This window comes from Perca fluviatilis, chromosome 5 (assembly GCF_010015445.1).
Source record: "Perca fluviatilis chromosome 5, GENO_Pfluv_1.0, whole genome shotgun sequence".
Lineage (NCBI taxonomy): Eukaryota > Metazoa > Chordata > Actinopteri > Perciformes > Percidae > Perca > Perca fluviatilis.
The window spans coordinates 40,704,395-40,729,164 of NC_053116.1; the positions used below are offsets into that span (position 1 = coordinate 40,704,395).

Genomic DNA, 24,770 nt, shown 5'->3' on the forward strand with positions numbered 1-24,770 from the left:
AAACTAGGCTTGCAACAGGTATACAAAAAAGGCAGTCTTTCAAAAACACTGAGGCTGGCAGTAGCGAGTGTTACCACTTGGGTGAACGGACGATCTGGCAGAGACTGGTTGGAAGGCTGGGGTTTTATAACAGGAGTGGTGATTGCTGGATGTGAATCAGGTGAACAGGAAGCCACAGGTGTCTTGACGAGGAGGGAGAGAGAGCCAGGAGCACCACACCCACTCAGCACATGACAGACAACACAAAAAAAGGAAGAGGGGAGAGGGAAACAGACAGCACCATGACATTAACTTCTTCCAGGACATGAACACCTGTTTCCTGGGTGAAAGTCTTGTGTTTTAGGAGCCAAATATCCCCCCCGACCTCCTTCCTACGAGGATCTTCACACTCTTATACAGCAGCAGTCAATGTGCTGCTGACAGTAATATATATATATATACACACACACACATCTGGAATATATACCAAATACTGAGCTTTACTTTATATATGCATGAATGCTTCATGAGAACAGGCTGAACACACTATATTTGTACCTTTCATTCATACATTAGTATGGAGAGAGATGCATTGTTTCCTGAGGACACCACCAGCAGCGGACATAATATACAGGTGCTGGTCATATAATTAGAATATCATCAAAAAGTTGATTTATTTCAGTAATTCCATTGAAAAAGTGAAACTTGTATATTATATTCATTCATTACACACAGACTGATGTATTTCAGTGTTTATTTCTTTTAATTTTGATGATTATAACTGACAACTATTGAAAATCCCAAATTCAGTATCTCAGAAAATTAGAATATTGTGAAAAGGTTCAATATCGAAGACACCTGGTGCCACACTCTAATCAGCTAATTAACTCAAAACACCTGCAAAGGCCTTTAAATGGTCTCTCAGGGCGTTTTCACACATGAAAGTCCGAACCAAGGTTCATGTTTTTGTTACATTGTATACATTTGATCCGGTAAGTTTTGGTTTCACACTGCAGTTTTGCAAGCGCACTAAAGATCTCTACGTGACAAAACTACGTCCTGCCGTCATCACATACGTGAGCTGCGTCTCCAGATACTTAGAACTGATTGGTTTGTTGACGTCTTCCCCGTCCTCTGTCGTATCTCTCTCTGGGTCCGAGTTTTGGCTATTCAACTGACGCTGCTCTCCCCTAGTGCCGCGGCTCTTTTGTTTTGTTTTGTGATGTAGAGAAGCAAGACACGGGAACTTTCTTTCTGGAGCATTTATTCAGAGACAAACTGAAACCTACACTTTACATTTACTACCACTTAACAAATAAACTGCTGATGTATTCTCTGCTCTGATAGCCGACAGCTGTCTGCTCTGAGCGCATTTACCCCCTCTCTCTCTCTCTCTCTCTCTCTCTCTCTCTCTCTCACTAAGCACCGAGCTGTTACTAAGGAGCTTCGGTCTTCCCCGCTTTTGGACGGGAGAGCCTGCCAGAGCTTCCTGTATTTGGTCCGAAAGTCCGAACCATCCAAAAAATGCTTTCACACTATCAACCAACCGGACCATGGTTCAGTTTGGTCCGGACCGAGACCACCTCTTTTTGTCGGACCAAAATTTGGTCTTTTGATCCGGACCGTGGTCCGGGGGAGGTTTCACACCTTTAATTTTGGTTCGGATCAAACTAAAAAGTCCGAAAGTCCGGACCAAACGAGGTATGTGTGAAAACGCCCTCAGTCTAGTTCTGTAGGCTACACAATCATGGGGAAGACTGCTGACTAGCTGTCCAAAAGACGACCATTGACACCTTGCACAAGGAGGGCAAGACACAAAAGGTCATTGCTAAAGAGGCTGGCTGTTCACAGAGCTCTGTGTCCAAGCACATTAATAGAGAGGCGAAGGGAAGGAAAAGATGTGGTAGAAAAAGGTGTACAAGCAATAGGGATAACCGCACCCTGGAGAGGATTGTGAAACAAAACCCATTCAAAGATGTGGGGGAGATTCACAAAGAGTAGACTGCAGCTGGAGTCAGTGCTTCAAGAAGCACCACGCACAGACGGATGCAAGACATGGGTTTCAGCTGTCGCATTCCTTGTGTCAAGCCACTCTTGAACAAGACACAGCGTCAGAAGCGTCTCACCTGGGCTAAAGACAAAAAGGACTGGACTGCTGCTGAGTGGTCCAAAGTTATGTTCTCTGATGAAAGTAAATTTTGCATTTCCTTTGGAAATCAAGGTCCCAGAGTCTGGAGGAAGATTGGCGAGGCACAGAATCCACGTTGCTTGAAGTCCAGTGTAAAGTTTTCACAGTCAGTGATGGTTTGGGGTGCCATGTCATCTGCTGGTGTTGGTCCACTGTGTTTTCTGAGGTCTAAGGTCAACGCAGCCGTCTACCAGGAAGTTTTAGAGCACTTCATGCTTCCTGCTGCTGACCAACTTTATGGAGATGCAGATTTCATTTTCCAACAGGACTTGGCACCTGCACACAGTGCCAAAGCTACCAGTACCTGGTTTTAAGGACCATGGTATCCCTGTTCTTAATTAGCAAAACTCGCCTGACCTTAACCCTATAGAAAATCTATGGGGTATTGTGAGAGAGGATGATGCGATCCGCCAGACCCAACAATGCAGAAGAGCTGAAGGCCACAATCAGAGCAACCTGGGCTCTCATAACACCTGAGCAGTGCCACAGACTGATCGACTCCATGCCACGCCGCATTGCTGCAGTAATTCAGGCAAAAGGAGCCCCAACTAAGTATTGAGTGCTGTACATGCTCATACTTTTCATGTTAATACTTTTCAGTTGGCCAACATTTCTAAAAATCCTTTTTTTGTATTGGTCTTAGGTAATATTCTAATTTTCTGAGATACTGAATTTGGGATTTTCATTAGTTGTCAGTTATAATCATCAAAATTAAAAGAAATAAACACTGAAATATATCAGTCTGTGTGTAATGAATGAATATAATATACAAGTTTCACTTTTTGAATGGAATTACTGAAATAAATCAACTTTTTGATGATATTCTAATTATATGACCAGCACCTGTATATCATATAGAGACTATTTCTTAGTTAGCTTCTTCATGTGGTTCCTTATATATCGGTGGACTTAGTTTAAATATCATAAAGGCATGAATCACATGGATTGGAGTTTGTATGTTATGCCGGTATTAAACTTTTCTGTGCTTCATTTCCAGTGTCAAATGTGACTTTTGTTCACGTTATTGGCAATATGACATGGTCCGAGGCCCAGAGCTACTGCAGAGAACAGCACACAGACCTGGCCAGTGTGAGAAACCTGGCAGAAAACAAGAAGGTACAGGAGGTGATACCTCGCCATGGAGTCGTCTGGATCGGCCTCTTCAGAGACTCCTGGACATGGTCGGATGGAAGTAACTCCTCATTCAGGTTCTGGAAGAAAGGGCAACCTGATAACAACAATGGGAACGAGACTTGTGTGGCTGCAGACTTCAGCCAATCAGGAGCCTGGGAGGACTGGCCCTGTGACATGGAGAGAGCGTTCATTTGCTACGGTCCAGGTTTGTTTGTTTTGTTGTTTTTTGGATCCCCTTTAGCTTCAGCATGAGCTAGAAGATATTCTTCCTGGGGTCCTGCAGTCTATTTAGTGACAATACAATTTAAAAACGTCACATTAAACACAATACATACACATTAGACATTATTTCACATTATGTAACGTTTTTACAAAATACAACTCATATATTTACAAAATTACAGCTAACAAAAACATTAACGTGAACACCAATGATGTGGATCATTTCTATGGAATAGTTAGTATAGTTAGCATGCAGTGGTGATCAGCTGCAGATGATCAGTTTGTGTTTAATCTATTGCAGGGGTCTTCAATGTTTTTAAGCCAAGGACCCCTTAACTGAAAGAGAGACGGAGCAGGAACCCCCTACTACATATATTGTCTAAAATGAAATTGCATGTTAAACTGGGCCTACAATAACGTGTAGGGTGCCCAAAGCCTCTATACATACCTTTTTTTTGGTATAGAATACTAAGCTATTACGGTAAAATAGCCTAATAATTGTTGGCATTATTTTATAAATCATGTTTTAATGATACACATACTGCACATGTGGCACAGTGAATCCTTAGGATTAAAGCGTAACTTTCGCCAAAATTCAACCTGTACCCAAGAAAAACTTTTTTTTAGCAACTCCCCGTAGCTCTTGTTGTTTCCGTCCGCTAATACCTCGGCAGTCAAAATGAGTCAATATCCGAATGCGAATGAATGGACTAAATATGAGGCTCCTTTTCCACTACGAGGTCAATATTGTTTTTCAATAACGACAAAAAAAGAATAATTTGCATTTATATGGAACTAAGCTTTAGGAGCTCTCCATCTTTCCTCTTCTTCCTGTTATGTTGCATTCAGAGATCGATTGTTTTTGACTGATCAAATGTCAGCAACCGGAAACAACCATAGTTTGTTGTTCAAAATCTTTCTTTTTAGTAAACTCTGTGAACACAACCAATGTTGTCAATGCTGAGTTCATGCGTAAAGCCCCTGGTGATACTTGGAGCAAAGTCTCATGTTGTGTTGAGTCTTCTTAGTGTGTTTTAAAAAATAGCTATTTTGAGGCTAGCATTAAAGTGCCCCTAGCTCTCCCATTCAAAAGGCCATTTGACCAAAAAACGAAAATACGGTAAATCTTAAAAGTGCCGATTCCCTCCTAAAGATGCTTTTAAATGAAAGTTTGACTCGGGTACATTCACAAAAAGACAGTAGGTTGCATTTTGGCGAGATTTAGGCTTTTACTGTATCTGTGGATGGCTATCTTAGTGACTACCTTACCTATAGGCCAGTAAGCAGTGGGGATTTTTATTTGCTAATGATATGTTCGATTCATGTTAAGATTTTTTATTTTTTTTGAAAAACAATTAAAAAAGTTAACAATTATATGGAGGCCTCCCTTGCATTGACTCTGAGGACCCCCTAGGGGCCCCGGACCTCCTGTTGAAGATGACTGATCTATTGTTTAAACTGATTTATTTATTTTATTTATTTCAGGTTTATTTAACAGGGACAATGCACACTAATAATACATCTAAAAATGTAAAATGTGCCAGAATTAGCCAAAACGCTACTTTACATCTGCTGTCCCTGGACAGATCGTACAATGTCACACCTAAAAAGATAAAAGGATTATAATAATACATACAGCTTTAGCCCAATACATACAATTGAGTATACATGAAAAACAATATATATAAAAATGACAAGATCAACTCTGATTATTATCCAGACATGAATGTTATAACTCATAAAGTTTGTTTGATTTTTACAAAGTGGTGTCTACTTCAAAGAAAGTGATGAAAGTGAAGTTTGAGAACAAGAAGAATCTGGATCTGAATGACCCTGCTGTGATGGAGGCCATGTTGAAGCAGGTAAATCATGTTTTATACTGTTTTACCTTCATGAAAAACACAAATGCGAAAAGATATGTTTTGTGTGTCAGCTGAAACAGAAGCTGAGGGCCCAGGGGCTGGACGACAACATCAAGCTGAGCTGGAGGAAGCAGGCCGATGGAAAAGTCTTCCACAAGGAAGACAAGAAGACCAACAAGAGGAGGAGGAAGAGGGAGGAGCTGTAATGTTGAGTTGCTGCGTCTGTTTTCATCAGAGAAAAGTCTGGTTCTTTGCAAGCAGAAATACTAAATATATTCACAGCTTCTAGCTTCTCAAACATGAAGATTTGATACTTTTATTTGGTAATAAACTTAATATATTTCAGCTTCAGAGTTTTGTTAGAATAAATCAAGTCTTTAGTATTTATCTGATTTATCAGCTTTGGGGTAATATAACCGACATGTTTTACTGATTTACTGATTAACTGTTTCTTCTTTAAAATCTATTTTGATAATAAAATGTCTTTCTTTGTTTGAGAGTAAAGGGTTTTTCACACTTGGCCTGCGTAGTCGCGTCATGTGATGGAAAACGCCAGGCGATCAATGTGTGGTAACCATGGAGATACTGTAAGTTTAAACGAAATAGGGGTACCCATTGCATTATTTTTCGACGGGAGTCTCCGTCAGATAGACATTCATGTTAATCCTTCACCGTCGGATATAGACGGTGAAAACATGGCCCCTTAACTCGAAATGTGTGACAGTTTTATTATTGGTATTTTTAGCTGTTTTAATCAACATTTTTCACGAGATATTATTATGGTTTATATGTATTTCTTTTAATGTTATTATTTTGGTCTATTTCGGCCAGGGAAGCTGGGTTGCTTTTTTGTTGATTCATATTTTTAAAACTATAACACTACATCTATCACGTGTTTACAAATCCAGCCTGATGGCTTGTGTGACTAATTAGCATTTGTTTTGACTTGTACCGTTGTGAAAAACAATAAACTATATACAAAAAGAAGCATTTTTTATTTTATTTTCCATGCATAGTTATTTAAAAACACAATTTTCAAATTTTGCAGTTGATGAATATTAATAGCAAAAACTAAAGGGGAAAAACATGAGTATATTTATGTGTGGGACTTAGTTTGATTTAAAATCACACTACATTATTAGTTGTTTTAAATAAATGACTTTTTTGAAATAGCAATTTATGGTAGGCCTAACATATTAATTATTATATTCAGAAGATGATCCTCATATCAATCACAGTGGTTAAAGCTGGTAGCCATCCTAACCTTTGTAGCCTTTACTGAGAGATTACCTTTTCAAAATTAAGAAGGGACCAGTTTTAGGAAGCATTTTCATTTTTTGTTCACAGAGTAAGATGTATATAGATTTGTATGGGTATGTGTACATATACAACATGTGTTTTGGCATTTTTGGCACACTTCTACCTCAGCCTATATACTGCACACAGACAAAACACATCTCATTCAACCATTTCACAAGCTGAGGAAAGCGTCGTGCCATGGGTCAGAGGATATCAGAGGTCATAAATGATGAACCAATCCATCGGCTCTGCTCCAGGCACCTTGGTGTTCATATGGACAACACCTTTGGCTGGAAGGCCCGTGTTCAAAGTGTGTGTTATCATTTAGAGCAGACACCCACGGTGAATCAGAGGGTTTATGTTATACAAGTCTGCATTACAGAGCATATTAATATGACTGTCATGAAGGTTGTGTAGAGGAATAGAAACCAGTCTCTCCAGGCAATCACACAGAATATGGTCTGCTCTATCTTTATTCTCCATGCCAAGTATGAGCTCTTATCCTCTGGCAGAAGATATGGGTAAACTTAACATTTCTAAACTATAGGCCTATTTGGACCTACCTCAATTAAAACTTTAAATAATGTTGCTTGAGGCTGCGGGTGTTGTGCAATAGCTTCATGATATGATGCATATAGGGTTGGGTGTTGCTCTTGTCGCTGTTTGTGAAAGATGAGCATTAGATTGTTGCTGTGTGTGACTACATATCACTTTGTTTATGTTGTTTTTTATTGTAAGTATATGTCAGCTGTATAATAAAACAATATGTCAAGTGATATGTGTGAAGCATTTGAATTTAAGGCAGATATCCCTCTGGGAACAATAAAGTATTGCCTGCAAAGTGGTCTGCATGATGTGTAAAAATATATAGCAATACATAGCAAACACATCGTTGGAAAGGTCTCAACCTGCAGCCCTGCTTTGAAATATTGACCTCTGAACCTTAAACCCAGTACATCTTTGAAGGCTTGTCATTTAGCAACAGGAGGGGCTACACACATAGGACCAGCTGTTATAGAGGGTACTACACACATAGGACCAGCTGTTATAGAAGGTACTACACACATAGGACCAGCTGTTATAGAAGGTACTACACACATAGGACCTACTGTTATAGAAGGTACTACACACATAGGACCAGCTGTTATAGAAGGTGCTACACACATAGGACCAGCTGTTATAGAAGGTACTACACACATAGGACCAGCTGTTATAGAAGGTACTACACACATAGGACCAGCTGTTATAGAAGGTACTACACACATAGGACCAGCTGTTATAGAAGGTACTACACACATAGGACCAGCTGTTATAGAAGGTACTACACACATAGGACCAGCTGTTGTAGACTGTACTACACACATAGGACCAGCTGTTATAGAAGGTACTACACACATAGGACCAGCTGTTATAGAAGGTACCACACACATAGGACCAGCTGTTATAGAAGGTACTACACACATAGGACAACTGTTATAGAAGGTACCACACACATAGGACCAGCTGTTATAGAAGGTACTACACACATAGGCCATACTGTTATAGAAGGTACTACACACATAGGACCAGCTGTTATAGAAGGTACTACACACATAGGCCATATTGTTATAGAAGGTGCTACACACATAACACCAGCTGTTACAGAAGATACTACACACATAAGACCAGCTGTTATAGAAGGTACTACACACATAGGACCAGCTGATATAGAAGGTACTACACACATAGGACCAGCTGTTATAGAAGTTACTACACACATAGGACCAGCTGTTATAGAAGGTGCTACACACATAGGACCAGCTGTTATAGAAGGTACTACACACATAGGACCAGCTGTTATAGAAGATACTACACACATAGGACCAGCTGTTATAGAAGGTACTACACACATAGGACATACTGTTATAGAAGGTACTACACACATAGGACCAGCTGTTATAGAAGGTACTACACACATAGGACATACTGTTATAGAAGGTACTACACACATAGGACCAGCTGTTATAGAAGGTACTACACACATAGGACATACTGTTATAGAAGGTGCTACACACATAGGACCAGCTGATATTGAAGGTACTACACACATAGGACCAGCTATTATAGAAGATACTACACACATAGGACCAGCTGTTATAGAAGGTACTACACACATAGGACCAGCTGTTATAGAAGGTACTACACACATAGGACATACTGTTATAGAAGGTACTACACACATAGGACCAGCTGTTATAGAAGGTACTACACACATAGGACATACTGTTATAGAAGGTGCTACACACATAGGACCAGCTGATATTGAAGGTACTACACACATAGGACCAGCTGTTATAGAAGATACTACACACATAGGACCAGCTGTTATAGAAGGTACTACACACATAGGACCAGCTGTTATAGAAGGTACTAGACACATAGGACCAGCTGTTATAGAAGGTACTACACACATAGGACCTACTGTTATAGAAAGTGCTACACACATAGGACCAGCTGTTATAGAAGGTACTACACACATAGGACCAGCTGTTATAGAAGGTACTACACACATAGGACCATCTGTTATAGAAAGTGCTACACACCTAGGACCAGCTGTTGTAGAAGGTACTACACACATAGGACATACTGTTATAGAAGGTACTACACACATAGGACCAGCTGTTATAGAAGGTACTACACACCTAGGACCAGCTGTTGTAGAAGGTACTACACACATAGGACCTACTGTTATAGAAAGTGCTACACACATAGGACCAGCTGTTGTAGAAGCTGCTACACACATAGGACCAGCTGTTATAGAAGGTGCTACACACATAGGACCAGCTGTTATAGAAAGTTCTGGACCTTAGCTATCATGTAGATATGCTTTTCAAAGTTTACCCACTGTAAGTACTGTCAAATATGGTAATAAGCTATTTTCACCTATTTAATGATTACATTTTTAAAATCTGATGACACCAGTGTGTTTCCCATCCCAAAAACTCCAGGGTGTATCCAAAAATATACACTGCCAACTTCTACTTATGAGATATATACCAATATATTTTAAAACTACAACTCCCACTATAGATGGGCCCCAGAAGCTGTTACAAAGCTTGAGCACTTGTAGTTCTTGCGGGATGGTTGGGAGGACGTGTTCGGCTCCTGTTTCTGCTGTCTGCCGTGAATCGGCTTCGTTCCGTTTCAGATTGCCGATGCCGGCCGACCGAGCAAACAGTACATGAGACAAATACATGAAACTGTATTTTATTATTATTGCTATCTTTATTGTTTAAATCCTCAAATACAACGTTAGACAAAAACATCAATATTACGAATATTATATATTTTAATGTTTCTATCCGCTGAGCGGGACGTACTTACGTCACTTCCGGAGTATTCCGCGGATTCGTTTAAACGTTGTTATGGTGCATTAGTTTGAATCTTTTCTTTAACTATTTAAAAAATGAGTTGGTGGTTAGCAGCATGACTCAGCATTTTCTATTAGTTGTGTTCTTGCATTGAACAAGAAGAAACAGAAACATTCTTTAATTCAGTGAAACATAAAGTGTCAAACACGTGATGACTCTGTCTCTTACTGTCACGGGTTACAATGAGTCAAATGCTCGACTCAACTCGGAGTAGAAGGCAAGTTTGTTTATTAATAAATAAACAATCCAGGCAATGGTACAAATCCAATAAGCAGAAGACAGGGTCAAAAATACAAACAAAAGATATGGCGTCCGTTTCAGAAAGCAGGTTTGTTTAACTTTTTATTTATTTTTAATTCATACCACTCTCATTTAATTGTTTTCCAGCTGCCTGTAAGACGAGACAGTATGCAAGCTGTGAAGAGTTCAGCTCGGAGTCGAGCGAGAAGAAAGAGGGTAAGACTTAATTAGATTAGATCTGTTATTTGTCAATATGACTATTTTTCAGGTGCATTAATAGATGTGTTGTGTCCATATGCAGTGCATCGCGGAGTACTGATTGTCTCTATTGATTCATTTTACAGCTGCTGGAAGCGAGACAGAGTGGGCTGGTTTGTGCGACATCCCTCCTTTCTTGCCTTTCACCGAGCTCTGTGCCACACTGCATTCGAGATTAGAGACGATTCTTAAATACAAGGCAACGCACCACAGACATCTGCAGAATGGACCGAATTCAGACAGAATGACACCAGTTACCTACAGCTGCGTGGCAAACAGATACAAACAGACACGGTGCTGTAGGATTTTGGGCTTCTCTGTGAGCGTCCCATTTGTTGTGTAGACAGATCTTTGTAGTTGCGTGTTTGTATTTGTGCTAATAAACATCACGTTCCTGGCAAATTTTCCTTTAATATAGTGTAGTCCATAGCATTAACAAAGACATGAATATACAAAAAAATAGCATATTATATTTTTTATATATATACAGTATAATGACCTTGTGATCACGAGTGATTTTTCTTGATTAAAAGTAGTGGTTTCAGCCAATACCTGAGGAAATTCAAGCCATCAAGACAGGCTGCTATTCATATGCTAATTAGAGCCATTAGCACCTCCGCGGGAGCTCTCCACATACGTCATGGTTTGTTTCCATCAATATGTGGCACAGATAAACATGACGTTCACAGGCTGTAAATTGTCGTTAACTGCCGAAAATTAGGGAGATTTCCAGACGTTTACGGGCATTTACAGGGACAAAAATCCCACTTTTCATGCATTGTAAACTGGTGTTGGAACTGATATTTCAGAAAGGTAATCCAATCAGAACCTTGAGAATCTGAATACATTTAGGAATCATTGGCGCTACCCAGCCCTAATATTGTCATATTGCATTTGACAATTAAGCACTGTTTTTCTTCTTCTTTTCTTTAAACTATGAAGGTCATGGTGGAGGCTACATGTTTTTAGAAAGACAGTCTGCTTCCTCACGCTGCACCGCCTGCTTCATCTCTCGCTGCTAGTACTTTTACTGCAGTAAGGTCTGAATGCAGGACTTTAACTTGTGGTGGAGTATTTTCACAGTGTGTGTTAGTACTTTTACTGCATTAAAGGCTCTGTATTTCTCTCAAGTGTGTTTCTGTATTACCTGACAGCAGCCATCTCCTTCTCAGTGAACTGACGTCACACCGCATCGCTCAGCAACCAAACAAACAGCGCCACGCACACGGGAGCGCACATGGCGAGACACGAGGAAACCTGTGAGCGAGCCACGGGCCAACACGGTTACAGAAAACACACAAAGAAGTGAAGGAAACACACAGGAACAGGTGAGTTTCTGCGAGTTCCTGTTATGGAAAAGTGGTCAGCCACTGTGGTACATAAGCATATACCGATCCCCTGGTGCCACTGGCCGTTCACTACACCGACCTGTGCCGGTTGCAATGGTAGGCACACCGTTTTCACGGCAGGTGGACATGGTAACGTTAGGGCTGCCCTCGACTAAAGAAAGTAAAACAAAATACACAACTAAACTGAGTTTCTATACAAAGAATCAGGCAAAAGCACAACTTTAAATATTGTGATTACCAGAGGTATGCTCATAAGTTTCTTTAATAAATCATTCAGCATGTAAAAAAAGCAAATGACTGATGGACTAAATCAATGGTACTCGACTATGAGCTATCGGCCCACTAAGAAAGGCATTTCCATAAATAAATAACAGCATGTAGGGTCGACCGTCTCTGCTTTTTCAGGGCCGATACCGATTATTAGTAGTTTATCAAACCGATGTTTGGAATTGGCATGCATTTACAGTCAAAATTCAGTCAAAATTACGATTTTTTAATGTCACAAACTCAACAACACTGAGAGTTGGGTGGGGGTTGGGATGACTGGTGGAATCTCCGGGGGGGCGGACATGTCCAATGCTGTACAGAAGACCTCCCAGCTGCCCGAATTATCTCCCCCCCCTTCACTATTTTTGTAAACTTAACTAGTCGTTTTGGTGCCAGAACTTAGCTGTCATTCACACAGGATAGTCACCTTTTTTCAGGTAAATGCAACTGTAAAGACAGCTAAACATGATTGGAGGAGTGTTTTCTCCTTAATTCTCCAGGACATGAACACCTGTTTCCTGGGTGAAAGTCTTGTGTTTTCTCCTTAACTTCTTCAGGACATGAACACCTGTTTCCTGGGTGAAAGTCTTGTGTTTTCTCCTTAACTTCTTCAGGACATGAACACCTGTTTCCTGGGTGAAAGTCTTGTGTTTTCTCCTTAACTTCTTCAGGACATGAACACCTGTTTCCTGGGTGAAAGTCTTGTGTTTTCTCCTTAACTTCTTCAGGACATGAACACCTGTTTCCTGGGTTAAAGTCTTGTGTTTTCTCCTTAACTTCTTCAGGACATGAACACCTGTTTCCTGGGTGAAAGTCTTGTGTTTTTTCCTTTACTTCTTCAGGGACACAAACACTGTTTCCTGTGAAGGGAGTATTTCGGCACAGAGGGGATTATTTGGAAAAAAATACAGCTAACGTTGTGTGGTGAACTTAGTCCTGGGTTAGCACCTATATGCTATTAACCGTATATTCCAGGCTGCTACATGTCAGGGGCAGCGAGGTTGGTGAGTGTTGATTGGCTATTATTTGTATAACATCTAGCCAATCAGATGGTGTTGTGGGCGGAGCATTAAGTGAGACTCAGTGGTGACCGGAACTGAGGGAGAGACACAGAGCTGTAGCACTGTTTAATTATCTGCCCCAACAATTGGCCAGGCCGATAATGAGTTGACCCCTAATGTAGATGTTTATGCTGCTTGCAGCAGTTCCTCTCAGGAGTTTGTTACAACATTCAAATCATTCTGTGTTTGCATAGAAAGTCAAAGCAGCGTTGGAAGAAGTATTCAGATCCTTCTCTGCAAATGAACTGGTGGCTAAATGTGGCGTGTAGCACTACAGGCTGCGGTCCCCATTTGTTTTTTGGCCAAAGTCCAACAGAATGGTATCAAACATGTTTTTGAAAAAGGGGAACATTTGCTTTTGCCTAAGATGCAAATAACTGTGAACACAGCCTGTAGAGCTACATGCCACATTTAGCCACTAGGTCATTTCAGCTCCCATATGCGTGGCGCTGTTTGATTAGCTGCTGAGCGATGAGGCGGCGCATCAGTTCACTGAGGAGATGGCTGCTGTCAGGTAACACAGAAACACACCTGAGAGAAATACACAACGTTTACTGCAGTAAAAGTACTTACACACACTGTGAAAATACTCCAATACAAGATAAAGTCCTGCATTCAAACATTACTGTAGTAAAGGTACGAACACAAACGTTTGGCTGTTTTCACTTAGTTTGTGTTGTTGTGTCACTTAGTTGTTTTAAAAAAGGTTAGGACCTAACACAACTAACAAACTAAGTGATGGAGGCAGGTGGACTTTGATATCGATGCCAACACCTCCATGTTCGAAACCAACATCAGAGGTACTGTGTGTGTGTGTGTGTGTGTGTGTGTGTGTGTGTGTGTGTGTGTGTGTGTGTGTGTGTGTGTGTGTGTGTGTGTGTGTGTGTTTTGTGTGTGTGTGTGTGTGTGTGTGTGTAATTCAGACTCAGCAATTAATTTGCCTGTACTGTATGGCCAAACCAAACTAGATGGAAATTGAATGTGGGGTCAGCTGGGTGCTGTGATGAGAGACGTCTGTCGCTGCACCCCAACATTTGTTTCTGTCATGCAGATCTCTACACACAGGAGTCTACCTTCCTTAAAACCTCACTGCTTAACTATGTTCTGTACTAATATTCAGTTAAATTTGTATTATCATTGACACAATGTGCAGGTACATATCTAACAAAATGTAGGTCGTCATGCTCCAACAAACAGTGCACATACACAGCAAACATCAAGTCGGGAGCCGTACAAGCCGCTGCGTCCTGCACGCCGCCATCATCTGTGGTATATCATCCAACTGCATTTCATTAGTTCTGTACTTGTACATGTACTGCTTAATGACAATTAAAAAAATTGAAGTGTTAAGACTTCTCCGGGAACACCCTTACCGTGGTGGAGAGGTTTGTGTGTCCCTATGAACCTGAGGGCTGTGTTGTCTGGAGCTTGATGCTCCTGGAAGGGTCTCCCATAGCAAAGTGGTCTCAGGTGAGGGGCCAGACAAAGAATGGTTCAAAAACCCTATTATGCAACAAGGAAGAGGTACAGTTACCCTGCCGGGAGGAAGCCTGGGGCCCTTCTTGGAGACCATGAATGGAGTCCTGCATGGGGGCTCCAGTGGGGGACTCCATAGTTCTGCTGGGGGACTTCAACGCGCACATGGGCAATGATGGAGAGGCGTGATTGGGAGGAACGGCCTTCCTGATCTAAACCCGAGTGGTTGTTTGTTGTTGGACTTCTATGCTAGTCATGGATTGTCTATAACGAACACCATGTTCAAACATAGGGATGCTCATAAGTGTACTTGGTACCAGAGCACCCTCTGGTCAATGATCGATTTTATAATCGTTTCATCTGATCTAAGGCCGTATGTTTTGGACACTCGGGTGAAGAGAGGGGCGGGAGCTGTCAACAGATCACCATCTGGTGGTGAGTTGGGTCAGGGGGTGGGGGAAGACTCTAGACAAACCTGGTAAGCCCAAACGGGTAGTGCAGGTAAATTGGGAACTGTCCGACAGACTTTCAACTCACACCTCCGGCTGAGCTTTTCGTGCATCCCAGTGGAGGCTGGGGTCATTGAACCCGAGTGGACAATGTTCAAAGTTTCCATTGCTGAAGCTGTGGCGAGGAGCTGTGGCATTAGGGTCTTAGGTGCCTCAAGGGGCGGTAACCCACAAACAATGTGGTGGACACCGGTGGTTAGGGAAGCCGTCCAACTGAAGGAGTCTTTCCGGGATGTGTTTTCCCGGAGGACTCCAGAGGCAGTTGCAGGGTACCGAAGGGCCCGAAGGGATGCAGCCTCTGCCGTGAAAGAGGCAAAGCAGCGGGTGTGGGAGAAGTTCGGAGAAGACATGGAGAAGGACTTTTGGTCGTCACCAAGGTGCTTCTTGAAAACTGTTCGCCACCTCAGGAGGGGGAAGCAGGGAACTATCCAAGCTGTGTACAGTAAGGATGGGACACTGTTGACCTCAGCTGAGGAGGTAATAGGGCGGTGGAAGGAGCACTCCTAAATCCAACTAAAACGCCCTCTATGTTAGAGGCAGAGCTGGAGGATGACGAGGGATTGTCCCTGGTTGAGGTTGAGATAGTCAAACAACTCCACAGTGGCAAAGCCCCGGCGATTGATGAGATCCGTCCAGAAATGCTGGAAGCTCTGGGTGTGGAGGGGCTGTCCTGGATGGCACGCCTCTTCAACATTGCGTGGAATTCTGGGACAGTACCAAAGGAGTGGCAGACCGGGGTGGTGGTTCCCCTATTCAAAAAGGGGGACCAGAGGGTGTGTGCCAATTATAGGTGTATCACACAGCCCCTCCGTGCCACTCCGTGTACACCACGTCACAGACACTACACAGACATTTTATATATTGTTTGTCTGCTATTTCATTACTAAATTCATTTCTAGATCTCAAATATGGGCCAGCTCACAGCAGGAGTCTATGAAGGACAACAGACTGGGCTGCAAGCTAGCGACTCCGGCAGGCACCCGCCAGCTGTTAGTCAGACTGTGGAGCTTGTGAAGTCCGACACAGTCGGACCAAATTTGCAATTCGGTTTCAATTTAATGCATTTTTGTAAATATGAGGGGTTTCGTTAGCTGCTAGTGTCCATTCAATCCTATCGGTACCTAATTATAATATATTTACAATTTGAATTTCCTCACGCCACTTATGTAACAACTACCCCTAAGGTCTTACAAAGCTAACGCTTGTGTCCGATTTCAATTTAATGCATTAATGCATTTTTGTGAATATGAGGGGTTTTGTTAGCTGCATCCTTCAAAGTAAAGATCGCGGCTAGCTGCAGGCCCTAGAGCTCCGTCAGGGCCTCGGCATTTCGTAGTCCAGTAACCCAGAAAAGGGGGCCTTTTCTGCGGCGTTAATTTAGTAATTAAAAAGCAGATGTACAATGTATAACATTTCTGAGATCTGCGTGACCAATTCAGAAGACTAAGCTGACCTCAGGTCAGTTGTCTAGCCTATGTAAATGTTGGGGCGTGACAAAGATAGAGACTAGAGCCAAATAAGGAGGAGTTGAGGAGTTGACGTCAACTCGGTGGTTCGTTGAGATTCACCCATTGTCAGCAGCAGTTTCAAATTGTGAGATTTGCAGAGGAAAATGGTGTCAATGGGATTTTGAGGTTCTATGTATGTCCTATTTACCCACCAAACTGTAGTTTTTCAACTATGACAGGGTCAAATCAGTTTTGCATTCTATCACCCCTTTAAGTTTATAATCAAATATTACAATAAAAAAGCATCAAATCTTCATGTTTAAAAAGCTGGAATATTGAGTATTTCTGCTTGCAAAGTAGTCTCGCTTTGTCAGACTACTAACATTTGTTTTTACTTAATATGCAAATAACTGTTGCCTGTGACGTATTTCCATGAAATGAAGTGATCCTGAACAATGAGTTAAATGAGCAGAGACCTGTCTGAAGTCACACAGTGAGGAGGACGGAGAGCAGACAAGATGGACAAACTGCTTCTGCTCATCATGGCTGCATCAGGTGAGTGTTTTTTATGTTTTCTAAATGTTTAGTGTTTTATTACACATCACCGTTCCTTTTTACTTAATTTATTTTACATTTTATGAATACACACTGTGTGTATAGTATATGTATATGTTTGTTATATTGTTTATATTCTTCTTATCATTCTTACATCTAGAGAATGTGTGACATGCAGCAACAACACCAAGACAAATTCCTTGTATGTGTAAAAAACGTACTTGGCAATAAAACCCTTTCTGATTCTGATCTATATTTGTGGCTACAGAACCCTTATCAGAGCAATATTATGACACACTTTAGTTAAATAATTATCTAATGTTTAAGTCAAGTCATGTTTAGTTATACAGCACATTTAACACCTGGGGCTCACTTTAAAAATGTTCCTCTTCTTACCTTAGAGGACTAAAATGTCCACCTGAAAAAAGTACTTCATAGTAATATTATTTTCCACTTTCACTGAGTTAAATCTTCTAACCCACTTCAGTCCTGATAATAACTACCAAAAAGATATTCTAGTAAGAATTTTAACCCTTTAAATGCCACTCTTTCATATGACGCCACTACATTTTGAAATGAAAAACACAAAAAGGGAACTATTTGTTAAATGTCAGAGGGGAATTACATTTTTAAATTTTTTTGATGCAAAAGGTGACATGATAAACCAAAGTCAAGTATAGAAATAGGAAGTTTAGAGGAACACAGTTGCTTCAGTTTTGTTTCCATTTAATTGAAGGAAGTTTCTCCATGCATCAACATTTGATATCATTTAGATAATCTGAAAGCAGATGCTGTTGGTGTAACTGAAGCATAAAATTGTGTATTATTATAGTATAAAATATTATATCTGCTCTATATGTGTGTGTGTGTCCCTACAGGGCTGAGTGCTGTCTCATCAGCTGCTGGACTTCAGTACTATTTTGTTTATGACAGGAAGAACTTTACTGAAGCCCAAAGATACTGCAGAAAGAAACACACAGACCTGGTCACTGTAGACAGCATGGAGGTTATGAAGATCCTGACCAACATGGCAGATTTAGACAACATGTTCTACTCCAACAACAGCTACGTGAGTTCACTTTTCTCTCTTTCATCTCAAAGTCTTTCTGACAGCAGGTTTGAACCCCTCCATAGTAACTAATAACTAAATGTAGAGCAGTAAAAAGTAGAATATTTAGTCTAAAGTGTTTGAGTTTAATCTTCAGCAGACAGTGTTTCCCTGTTGAGCTGCAGCAGAGGGATGGAAACAAAAGAGGATTATGTGTTAGAAAGACTAACAAGACATTGATACATAGAAACAACTAATGCAGTAAAACAAAGCTAAAACATCAAAAAACAGTATTTAGAACAACAGAGATCTATGTTCTCGAGAAGCTAATTGAAAATCAGTTTGAGTGATCAGAAATTAAATGAGGGTAACAGAATGAAGGAGTCGTAGAGGAGTGGAGATGGAAAGATTAGTTAAACGTATGGTCTTCAACAAAAAGCTCGAGCAGAGTCTAATTCTTTATATCACAATCAAATATTGCTTTCAGAGAGCCTGGATAGGACTTCATGCTGACAACTGGAGGTGGTCACTGTCAAACACACGTTTGTACAAACCCGGGGAGATGGAGTTCAGACGATGGAGGGTTGGACAACCAAACATTGAAGACAGTGATAAAGCCTGCACAGGGATGTATCCTGATGGTGACTGGTATGACTACGATTGTGACAGCTCGTGGTATTCAGTCTGCGCAGATATCAAAGGTGAGAATATTAACTAGTGAAGCTTCCCTTCTCTGCTTCTCTTTGCCTCTTTGTTTTCATTATTCAGGCCTCTGTAGTATCAGTCAGTCACTCTGACTCAGCGAAAACTACAGCGTTAGTGGCGGTTCAAAGAAGCTACACGACTGACTGGGCAGCAGATAAAGGGCACGGAATGAGAGCAGGAAAACAGCTCAGTGGTTCATCAGCATCACCACCAGAGGTGGGATTACATGAGATTACATTTGTGTGTGTGTGTGTGTGTGTGTGTGTGTGTGTGTGTGTGTGTGTGTGTGTGTGTGTGTGTGTGTGTGTGTGTTGTTGGTAAGAATAACACTGGTAACACTTTACGGTAAGGGTACATGAATTATCATGAATTCATGCATGAATGAATTGATGTAGGCTATGTATTATTATGCATTATGTAATTTAGGTGTTATTGCATTCCTTAATATCCCATTAATCATCAGGAATTGACGTTTTCATAGTCTGTCATTCATGACCTCATACATTAGGTACGTGGGCACATCATTATGAATTATTATTGTTATTATTATTATTATTATTATTATTATTATTATTTATTTTTCTGAAAAAAAGTTTGGTCATCACTGTGCATATTCTGATTTGAACACAACTTGTGCATAATGATGTAGCCACCTTACCTAATGCTTTAGTTGATGTGTTGATCAAGCATGAGGTCATTAACGAGAGGCTATGAACTCATGTCAATTCCTGATGATTCATAAGATATGATAAGATATATAAAGGAATGAAGTAATGCACAAATCATGAATTAATTCATGCATTAATTCATAATTCATGTACCCTTACCGTAAAGTGTTACCATAACTTTAGTTCAAGCCTGTGGCAGCAGTTCCAAATAATTTGTTTAGTGCCATGGAATGAAAAATACCTTTTCACAAAGTTTTTCACAAGTTCAGTGCGTGCATTTTCCAAAAGAATGCTTTAATTCTGAAAACTAAAGTTGCTCCCACACAAAACTCCCTCAATGTCTTTTAATAGCCTATTATTTCTTAGATATGTAGGCTACATACCAAGAAAATTCATGAGTATTAACTGCGATACCCCATTATGTTGTGAGCAGTAGGCCTAGTGAGCTGTTGGCAAAATTGTGTCTAATCTGTCTGTGTCTATGTCTGGCACACGTTCACGTAAAAAAGCATGTTTGTGCACGAACACTACGGTCACTCCCAAAATGTCCCGGTTTTAGTTCCGGAAAATCTAGTCACCCTAATGTACTTAGCCCAAAGACTACAAAAATGGCAGTCGGGAGACCGCGTGGCATTGAGTTAGCCAGTTAGCTGCTCAAGCTAACGTGCCACAGAACAAAGAGATACACAACACAGGCTACTTAACGCACGTTAGCAGTTAACACATGTATGCGTGTGTGTGTGTGTGTGTGTGTGTGTGTGTGTGTGTGTGTAAAGAAATGTCATTCTCTCTTCTGCAGACATGAAAACACGAGTTGCGTGTTTTTTTCATGATCCACTAGTGTTTCCAGAACACCGGAATAACTCCACTTTTCCAGAAATGGAGCTTGTCGCACAATCGCTTGGCCTGCAGCCTTCAGCAACTCACGTTGCGGCGGAAGAAAATGAAGTGGGGGGTGACGTTGTATATTCCGGCCACCGGACCTGGATTCCCACTGTGTTCAGGGTCTCGCTTAACCAATCGTAATTCAGGACATCATGGCTCCACGGCCATTATATGATCTCTTCCCTCGTGGTAACCTGGAGGAGTTTGGTGCACAGGCTGTCAGGAGTACGTGTAGGCTAAAAAACCTTTGTTTTTAAAAGGCACATGTTGGTCATGACTTCTTCGTCTCAGAATCAGATGCTCTGAGATCAGTTCGTTGTTTAAAATCAGTTAACACACCACTTGGTCCTGACAGTGTGCAGGTTCTTTATATCTCAGTGGATTTATTGTAGATATTATTATATTATAAAGACATGAATCACAGATGTGGATGGATGGGAGGTTGTATGTCATGCTGCCTCTACGCTTCTCTGTGCTTCATTTTCAGGGTCAAATGTGACTTTTGTCATCGTCCCCACCTACATGACATGGCCTGAAGCCCAGAGCTACTGCAGAGCTCACTACACAGACCTGGCCAGTGTGAGAAACATGGCAGACAACCAGAAGGTGCTTGAGTTGGCTGGAGGAAACTGGGTCTGGATCGGCCTTTTCAGAGACTCCATGAAGTGGTCAGATGGAAGTAACTCCTCATTCAGCTTCTGGAAGAACAGGCAACCTGACAACAACAACGGGAACGAGACTTGTGTGGCTGCAGACTTCAGCCAATCAGGAGCCTGGGAGGACTGGCCCTGTGACATGGAGAGAGCGTTCATTTGCTACGGTCCAGGTGAGCGCTAAACCGGGATTTAAACAAATCGTATGCCTTAATGCTCAATTCCGATTTTTTTTATCTGACTGTTCACTTTTTTTTTATGTGGACTGCATCAGACTCAAGTACTAGGCGTGGCCTGAAAGAATAAAAAAAAAAATCATCCAAAACATACGGGAGTGGGCTTTGGATAATGACATAGAAAACAAAATAAAACAATATAAATATACCTTCACAATAAAGTCAGGCTGATTCTTAAATGTAGAGTTTGACTTACGGACTAAACGGAATAAATACGGACTTCACCAGGGAGCCCACAACTTCACACATTTGTCACTCTGATGTCTAATTACAATACAAAATACATAAACACTTGTTGTATTTTACCAATAACCACATACAATAGCATAGGTGAGGCTTACTAAATGATAACAATACCTTGCTAACACATAGAAACACTGGCGTTGGCCACGACACATGAATCCATCGACATCCATCCAAAGTCATTTTCATTTACAACATATCCAACTACAAGATAGACACAGATATTACTTTAACCTTTTCTACACACATGTTATTGCAATATTTACCTTTTTATTTTACACAATACTTGATGCATGACACCGCCAGCTAGTGGCTGAAATAATCAAAAATAATAGAAATGGACCTTCTTTTTTTTTACATACAAGAACACAAAATATATTCTGTAGGTAACCAGAAAAAAATTTGATGGAGGTGTTACATCAATTCACCAGCCGGCTACACCAATGATAAATACAGCCATTACTACAGCTACAGGACCAGGGACAGCAGATGTAAAATATCCTTTTGGCTAATTCTGGCACATTTTACATTTTTATATGTATTATTAGTGTGCATTGTCCCTGTTAACTGAAATAAATTAAAAAGGAACACGGGAGAAGTATGGAGCTAGAACAATGAGGTGATGAAAAAACTATGGATGCACCGAATCCAGATTTTTTGGGGTTCGGCCGAATCCTTAATCCACTGGTTGAGATTGTGCTGACTCCTCCTTCCATCCTCAGTCCATGAACACATTAATGAAGTAAACAGTGTGTCATGTCTGCCCCGCTCTTATTGTGTTTTCTGCTTGTTTTCATGGACTTCCTGTTTTATTTTGAAATCCTTTGCTTTCTTCATTTACTTCACACGTCTTCCTGTCTTTGTTTGTTTCCCACCTTTTCTGATTGTCTTATGTGTTCCACCTGTTGTATTACCTGTCCCTTGTTAGTCCTCGTTACCTGTTGTATTTAGTTCCTGTGTTTTCGGTGTCTGTTGTTGGTGGATTGTCATGTCTTTTGTCCTTGTGGTTCTATTCCTGTTATTTAGCTGTATCTCAGTGTTCCTGGATTTCTCTGTAACAGCGGCCATGTTGTGTATAGTTTAGGGTCCTCTTCACCACCAGACCAATCAGCATTGAACAGATTGAACATGTAGCTGGACTTGAATGGCCTTCTTTTGACTGAAAGTACTGCCAAACAACACTTTTTTTTTTCTCACGAGTTCCATTTCCACTTCCTCACAGCCTACTGCATTGAACGCCTCACCTACGTAAACACCTTATCAACGGTTTTTGATTATTATAGCTACAGGAACTTGGGAGAAGTGTCATGTGAGCAAGGCGGCTCAGTCCAATGGGTCTGCTAGCTTGAATGCACGTTCATTATGCCTTGTTAAATAACTCTGTTACAACTTTTAAAACAATGATTTGATGGGACTATTGTAGTATTCGGACTGGTATCTTGGTGTACTGCAAAAACATGTATTTGTTGCTATGTAGATGTATATTTCACGATGTCAAGTGCTGTTTTAACTCAAAGTTTGTTTCATTTTTACAAAGTGGTGTCTCTTTCAAAGAAAGTGATGAAAGTGAAGTTTGAGAACAAGAAGAATCTGGATCTGAATGACCCTGCTGTGATGGAGGCCATGTTGAAGCAGGTAAATCAGGTTTATACTGTTTTACCTTTTATGAAAAAACAAATAAGGGACTGTTTGTTATTTATTTAAGGGGCCACCGGAGGAGTTTTGGGACCTTTTGTCAAAACAGACTTGACCCTCCTTTCACTGACAATACATTTTGTGTGACCCTCCAAAATGCTTAGGAAAAGAGGCATGACCCTCCCCAGCATTTCATTAATTCTTTCTATACTGGTTTACGCTTGGTAAAGACATACAGATGCCCATTGTTTACATCTATGAGATACACTGCTTAACCTCTGCTTTCTCATCTGACGCATCACACTCCTCTGTTATGGTATGGGGGACATTTCGGTAGAGTTACTCACCAACATTGTTATGGTGTGGGGGCCATTTCAGTAGATTTGCTCACAAAAATTGTTGGGGAAACACAATAAACATGGAAACTAAATGCAAACATACTGCATTACTTCAAATACTAAGTTACTCCTTTAGTAAACGAGTATTCACATGAAATAAAACCATAAAACCTTGAGACCATTCAGCAAAGCACACTGGGTAATAATCAATCGCGGTACGGCTGTCTTGGAACACAATAGTCAGATGGTCGCGGAATAATTCAACTAAAATGTAAAGGTGAACACTCCGTGTTCGACCTACAATCTGTTGAGATGGCTCTCAAAACGCAGCGCCATCCCAGTATAAAACTTGAAAACATGTTTAAAAAAAAAATAAAAAATAAAAAAAATAATCTGTATTTTGCCGTGATCCAATTACACGAAAAAAAGTAATCCACAGCAATCAGTAGATCCACAAAAAAATGTCACGGTGTATCCAGCAAGGCCTATACAAGCGTCACATTCACCAGCCAGCTCCAAACAGATGAACGAGGCCTCTCCACTTCGCCGTTTAAACAAAGTGGAATAAAAGTCCAAATATACACAAAACGCGCCATCTAGCTGACAACTAATTTGTATACATTGCATTTAGGAAACCTTTATGGCAACATTGGCATGGCAAGATGTCCAGTGCAACAGTAATTCGTTTTTTACGTCCTGCTGCTCCAATCGTCAGCCATGTAATATTTTTTTACTGAAGCAGTATATGAAATGGAAAAACGTAATAATTTTTTTAAACCATGCAATTACTCGTTTCAGCCATCAGGGGGCCAGTGCTCCTCTTGCCCCTAGCAGACTCCACATATGTGGTCAGACCCATCTGCTAGGGTGCTGATGGGGGGGGGCCGAGACTGAGAGCTACATGTAAAAATATGCACCAAACAAGCCTCTTTGAAATGTTGCTCTTTTCATGAATACCAAAGTTGGGTGACCCAGAGTAAAAAATGTTGGACGACCCTCCCCCCAGCAAAGAATAAAAAGACATGACCCTCCACTATTTTCCTCCGTTGGTCCATTCCATAAATACCGAACGGTCCCTAAGATAGGTTTTGTGTCTCAGCTG

General features: G+C 40.9%; 2 protein-coding genes across 2 annotated transcripts; both read left to right on the forward strand.

Moving 5' to 3' along the window:
* The first annotated feature begins 923 nt into the window (after positions 1 to 923).
* Positions 924 to 5,683, forward strand: LOC120559372 (C-type lectin lectoxin-Thr1-like). Its single transcript, XM_039801039.1, has 4 exons — positions 924 to 971; positions 3,165 to 3,506; positions 5,288 to 5,385; positions 5,457 to 5,683. Exons 2-4 carry the CDS (start codon positions 3,200 to 3,202, stop codon positions 5,589 to 5,591), a joined length of 540 nt encoding a protein of 179 aa, XP_039656973.1. The 5' UTR covers positions 924 to 971; positions 3,165 to 3,199; the 3' UTR covers positions 5,592 to 5,683.
* Positions 5,684 to 18,257: 12,574 nt separating this feature from the next.
* On the forward strand, positions 18,258 to 21,400 carry LOC120559071 (macrophage mannose receptor 1-like). Its single transcript, XM_039800491.1, has 3 exons — positions 18,258 to 18,326; positions 18,793 to 19,006; positions 21,051 to 21,400. The coding sequence occupies exons 1-3, from the start codon at positions 18,258 to 18,260 to the stop codon at positions 21,398 to 21,400; spliced, it is 633 nt and encodes a 210-aa protein (XP_039656425.1).
* Positions 21,401 to 24,770: the final 3,370 nt, after the last annotated feature.